The 6,366-nt window shown below is 39.1% G+C and overlaps 1 protein-coding gene across 10 annotated transcripts in view; it reads left to right on the top strand.

Annotated features, from left to right (window-relative positions):
* The window catches only part of SHLD1 (shieldin complex subunit 1), a 76,517-nt gene that overhangs the window by 18,555 nt on the left and 51,596 nt on the right, over window positions 1-6,366 (top strand). Inside the window, exon 4 of one of the 10 annotated variants that reach the window (XM_029918546.1) lies at window positions 3,943-4,019. The exons of the other annotated variants lie outside the window; for them this stretch is intronic. Within the exon in view, the coding sequence (XP_029774406.1) occupies window positions 3,943-3,950 (8 nt within the window). The 3' untranslated portion in view covers window positions 3,951-4,019. Of the gene's footprint in view, window positions 1-3,942; window positions 4,020-6,366 lie in introns of those variants that run through there. 10 annotated transcript variants of the gene reach the window in all.

The raw sequence follows: 6,366 nt of genomic DNA, 5'->3' as shown, positions 1-6,366 counted from the left end.
TTTCTATGAATTGCCTGTTTTCTATTAAAATTGTCATCTTTTCTTTCTAATTCATGAGAGTACTTTTACATCAAGAATACTAACTCTTTAGCATTTTTTGCAATAATTTCTCCCAGTTTTGCCTTTTAATTTTTATACATTCTCTGATTAAAATTCATTTTCTCTAAAATGACTGAAGTAATAGTACTTAAAAAAAAAAAGTAAAATAGGGGCTCCTGGGTAGCTCAGTAAGTTAAGCATCCAACTTCGGCTCAGGTCATGATCTTGTGGTTCGTGACTTCAAACCTAGCATCAGTCTCTGCACTGGCAGCTCAGAGCCTGGAGCCTGCTTCACATTCTGTGTCTCCTCTCTCTCTCTCTCTCTCTCCCCCTCTCTCTCTCTCTCTTTCTTTCTCTCTCTGTCCCTCCTCCACTCGTGTTCCATCTCTCTCCATCGCTCTCAAAAATAAATAGACATTTAAAAAAATGTAGGGGCACCTGGGCAGCTTAGTCGGCTAAGCAGCCAACTTTGGCTCAGGTCATGATCTCATGGTTTGTGATTTTGAGCCCACATTGGGCTCTGCTGACAGCTCAGAGCCTGGAACCTGCTTCAGATTCTGAGTCTCCCTCTCTCTCTGCCCCTCCCCCACTCATGCTCTGTTTCTCTCTGTCTCAATGATAAATAAAAACAAAGTAAAACAACACAGATGAAAAGGAAGCAAAAAGAGAACATTCTGTATTCTCACCCTCCCTTTCTACCTCCTGGTGGTAACCAGTAGTGTTGTGTATATTTTTAGGGGACTGTGCCATAAAAATATATATCTCAGTGTTGGTAAACTGTGAATGTAAATGTGTGTATTTTAGTACAGTCGATTATGCGTAGCTTTTAACCTGTCAAAAGCTCAGAAAAAAGAAAAAGAAAACAGACGTAAATCCAATGAATCACTAAAGTAGTAATTAGTTTATTGCGCATACACTAAAAAGACACTTTGCAAATTGGGAGTGCTCAAACCAAAACACGGAATGAGGCTCAGAGGTGTATTGTTATAAAGCAGCTTATGGAGTGTGGAGGCAGTGACTAGTCTTTGCAGTAATTGGTTACGATATCAGAATTTTCTTAAATGTAAAGGGTTTGGTTAGTGGTTACCTCCTATTAGTTTGGGGACACAGTGTAAGTTTTGCTTATGATTTTCAGACCCAGGTCAAGTTAGCCTCTCTTATCTTGCAAAATAAACTAAATTAAGCTTTGCTTGTATGATTATCTAGTTGTGTCCACTCAGGTAATTTTCAAGTCTGGACTCTTTGTATTTGATTTTAACAAACCAGAAATCTCTTACAAAAACATACTGTTCTCCAACTTGCCTTTAAAAAAGTTTATTTATTATTAATTTTTTTAAATGTTTATGTTGGAAAGAGAGAGACAGAGCGTGAGCAGGGGGAAGGCAGAGAGAGAGGGAGACACAGAATCTGAAGCAGGCTCCAGGCTCTGAGCTGTCAGCCCGGAGCCCCACACGGGGCTCCAACTCACAAACTGAGATCTTGACCTGAGCCAAAGTCAGACACTTAACTGACTGAGCCACCCAGGCGCCCCTCCAACTTGCCTTTTAAAATTCCACATTCTGTCACAATTATCCTTAGATGTTGATACCTCAGCCAGTTTAAGGTCTATTTAGTATTTGGAGTACAAATACGCTATAATCTTTTTCACTGTCCCCCAATTAATGGTCATTAGTTTGTCTCCCAGTTTTGGCTACTACAAGTAAATGTGTTGGGTTCTGTTGTTGTTGTACAGAGATCTTAGATTCTTACATAGTTAATTTTATCCATCAGTGCATGTCCTTTGATATAATATTCAGAAAATCATTCTCTCCCAAGATTTTATAAATAGATATCTCCTGGTAATTTTACAGTTAAATTTTTTTAAAAAATTTGAAATGTGTATCTTGGTGTGAAATGTGAGGCAGGGTGATGACTTTACTATTTTCCCAGTGGGAGACAGTTGCCTTAAGGCTATTTATTTAATTGTATCATTTTCGCTCAAAAAGATCATCTTCTGCATTTTTATTTTTGGCTTTGGAGCCAGACTGGTTTGGGTTTGACCTTGATTCTGACCTTGGGCAAGTAGCTACACTTTGCCTTGTTCAATTTCTTCATCTGTAGAATGAAAATGGTAATATTGCCTGCTTCTTAGGTTGTCATGACGACTGCCTGAGGCAACAGAGCTTGAAATACTTGGGTCAAGGCAGGTGGTCATTACTGCTGCTGTTATAGTGAGTAGTGCCACTGCGGGTGTTTCTAGACTTCTACTTCTTTGTTGAACTCCTTTCAAGAAGAGACAATAAGCCTTATCTTTTAGGGTGCTCAGTACTGGGCAAAAAAAAATGATTTGTACTGGCACAGAGCCTTTTCAGGTAAGTTACTCTGATTCATACTGATCCAAAGTATCCATAGAATTACTTCCTAGCATTTCTTATTAGTGTATATGTTTTCTGCTAACCTTGGGTATCGTTTTAGGCAAATTATCTAACCCTATTCTCATTAATCTCTTCATTGCAAATGTATATGTCAACAAATGTGATTTGTAAAGTGCTTTGATTTCTATTTGAAGAGTCTCCATGTGCAGTCCCCGCAAATCCTCTTATGATGAAGGGTCTCAGTTAATTCAGATGGCTTTACGCAGCGCCACGTTTGTGAGAACGCATTTTATGGCATGCTTTTTTTTTCTCTCTTAATTTTATTTTTAAGTAATCTCTACACCCAACATGGGGCTCAAATTTACAACCGTGAGATCAAGAGTTGCGTGCTCTACTGACCAAGCCAGCCAGGAACCTTTATATGACGTGTTTGTTACAGGTCTCCCTAACCAGTCCATGAAACATTTTTTTTTTTATTGTCTTCTTTGTATCCATCACCATGCTCTAGGTTGAGGGTGATATAAAACATGAAATCATGTGTTCCTACATGATTTCTGTACTCAGGGAGTTGAAGGGCTGGTTAGGAAAGTAAGGTATGCAAACTTACAATAAGAGGAACAAAATCAGGCAGGATAGGTATCATAGCTTCACAGAACAAATAAATAGAAGTGGACAAACTCATTTAAGAAAAAAACATCCTTTCAGGAAAGAGCAGAGAACTTATTTCCCATGTCAGAATTCTCTATGAAAAGAGTAGCTGTTGAAGCATTCTGAGGATGCTAGAACAATATTACTTAAGGAATAAAAATTAGCAAGTTATTTTACCTTTAGAATCCCTTAGAGAAGAACAATAAAAATGTAATCAAATCTTGGAGGAAACATTTTTATAACCATTTATTACTGGACCTCAGAATTTTCTTATTTATTGTCAGTACTTTAAAATGACCTGTAGGGTTTTAAGTTATTTTTTAAAATTGCTCTATTGGCCATAATTATTTTTTTTAAATTATGAACACTTTTTTCTTGTTTTTTTTTTAATGTTTTATTTATTATTTTTGATACAGAGAGAGACAGAGCATGAAAGGGGGAGGGGCAGAGAGAGAAGGAGACACAGATCCGGAAGCAGGCTCCAGGCTCTGAGCTAGCTGTCAGCACAGAGCCCTACGCGGGGCTCAAACCCACGAACGTGAGATCTGACCTGAGCCAAAGTCAGAGGCTTAACCGACTGAGCCACCCAGGTGCCCCTATTGGCCATAATTATTAATACTGTTATTAATAAATTATTAATGAAGTATAGAGAAATAGTCATAATAAGAAACAGGTAATTGCCCAATTGTGATTTCAATTGTGATGCATCTGAGAAGTACCTTACAGTTTCCCTGCTGCTTTATCACTGCCTATAAATTCTCAGCTAATTCCCTAAATTTGAATTTGAGTTACTTTGTGAAGATGAAAAGATCATTGATCTTTGTGGCCAAAGTCTGTGGCTAATTGTGCCTTCTTTCTTCAAAGAATGAGTTAATTGAAATATGTTGTCTCTCAAATCTAGCTTCATGAATATGGATTATGTGGCAAATTCCTACAGTTCCAAGACAATAGCGGCCTGAGCAAAAGTATGAATTGGCAAGATTTAGAAATTGGTAAAAGCAAATTTGGAATTATCTACATGATGCTGTAAATGAGAATTTCTTAATGCATTCAGGTAAATTTTGCAGGGTCAGTATGAACCAATAATATCAGATAATCCTACTTTACTTAAGTTTATACGTAAACCCAGTTGTTTAACATTATTTCTAGACATTCATATTACTCTCTATTTAATGCTTCTTATTCATCCAGTAAGCATTGACTAAGTGCATGCTCTTTTCTGAATACTGTGCCTGCTGTGGACCCTCCGGGTACTTTACAGAGTGGTGGAAAGGAAAGGACTTTCCTACTGCCTGTATGGCCATCTAGGTGGACTCTTTCTACTCGTGATCTGTTTCTGATTTCCTCTACTGAGGAGGCGACGTGGCGTTTACCCATGCAGCGGGCACTCAGTAAATGTTTGCGGGGTGTTAGAACATGGGAAGTGAGCTGAAAGATAATTGGCCTCTGCCATAGTAGACTGTAAACCTACATATCATTTTTCAAATATTAACTTGGCCTTCAGCAGGCATGAGAAATTGAAGTTGTTTGCAGCTAGCAAGGAAGCTAAGAGGGATATTGAATGTGTTTCAGCATATTAAGAACTAGGAAGAAACAGCCATAAAAAAGAATGAAATCTTGCCATTTGCAACAAAATGAATGGAGCTAGAATGTATCATGCTAAGCGAAATAAGTCAGTCAGAGGAAGACAAATACCACACGATTTCACTCATGTGGGAACATCCTACAATGCATAGGACAGCCATCTTTCACAACAAAAAATGATCTGGCCCAAAATGTCAGTAGTCCTGAGGCCGAGAAACCCTGAGCTAGAGCAAAGATTCTTCCTTGATTGTAAATTCATACAAAGTGCATTGCTTTTTATGCTCCAAGACATCATTTGTGCCTTTCACCTTAGGAAGAAATTTTGCATCTATGTATTTCCAGATTCGAATTGTGAGATTTCTCTAAGGGCTCTCAAAAGCTACAACTTATTTTTTTAAATTTATTTAATTATATTTTTTAGTAATCTCTACAGCCAACATGGGGTTCAAACTCAAGATGCCACGATCAAGAGTTATACTTTCTTGATAAGAAAAAAATTACAGCTGTGTCTTTATCCATCTGTGTCTATGTTTCTATCTCTATTTCCATCTTCATCACTATCTCTATCTCTGTCTTTATCCCTCTATCTTCTGGATAAATTGGGGTAATTACTATGGACCAGAAATACTGAGCCTTGTTGAAAGGCTGTATCGGTCAGAAGGGGCGAGGTTATGCTGTGGTAACAGACAGTCCCCAGATCTAAGTGATTGGAAACCGCAGAGTTGGTTTCTCATTCATGCTACATGGTCATTCGGGTGGTCAGGATGGTTGGCACCCATTCTCTCAAAAGTTGCCATTGGCATGTGGAGGAAGAAAGAGAACCTCGGGAGGGCTTTGCCGTGGTAGTTAAGGGATAAGCCCCAAGAACCCCTGCTACTCACAGCTCATTGCCAGAACTATTGACATGGCCCCATTTCCACAAAGGAACTAGAAAAAGTAATCCTGTAAGTGCCTGGAGAGGGAAAATTAAAAATATTTGGCATATAGGTTTACTGACCCCCCTCAGGGGCCAAAGTAGAAGGGGTCTGATGGAGGGAAGAAGCTACAGCTCAAAGCGTGAGCCAAGGAAAACCGAAGGGAGTAGCGGTTCCTGAAGGGGGAGGGGACCCTATACAATAAACCAAGTGATTAATTAGAGCTCCGATGGGAATAGTCTGAGAGGCTGGCAGCCACTCGTATCCCAGAGATAGGGAAATAAAGAGTACTCTATTTTAAAATTTAGAAATTTTCTAATGTTTAAAAATATTTGATGTGCTGTGGAAAATACATAAAGTCTATAAAGTCCTGTGTTCAAAATCACTGGGCCTCGTACAGTGCCTGGTGCACATTATGTGCTCAGCAGATACCAACTGAATTGAATGGCAGCACTAAATTTAGCATAGGAAAAAAGCAAACTGTGCTGTTGATGAAAGTAATCCTAAATAATCATAAATCCTTATCAACACCAACAACAACAGCCCCCTGTTATCCTGTTAATAGGTAAGGTTGGTTTTGGAAGTAAGTCCTGGCTCCTTGTGAGGTCCCTCTCAGGAATTCCTCCAGCAAGCTGCTAGTATCAAAATAAGAGGTGAGTCTATCACAGGGATTTGATCCTGGCTCCCTTTGTTTCCTAGCTGAGTCCTCACTTTTCCTTGCAACCTCCTTGACCCACCCGCCATGCCTGCTTTCCTCACTCTCTCAGCTTTGTGAGAGGACATCCCTGGTCACCCAGCTTTCCTGTTGATGGCCTCTGTCTGCATCA

Source organism: Suricata suricatta, chromosome 12 (genome assembly GCF_006229205.1).
Source record: "Suricata suricatta isolate VVHF042 chromosome 12, meerkat_22Aug2017_6uvM2_HiC, whole genome shotgun sequence".
Classification (NCBI taxonomy): Eukaryota; Metazoa; Chordata; class Mammalia; order Carnivora; family Herpestidae; genus Suricata; species Suricata suricatta.
Note: the sequence above shows the minus strand (reverse complement) of the source record. Positions and strands in the feature narration are given on the sequence as shown.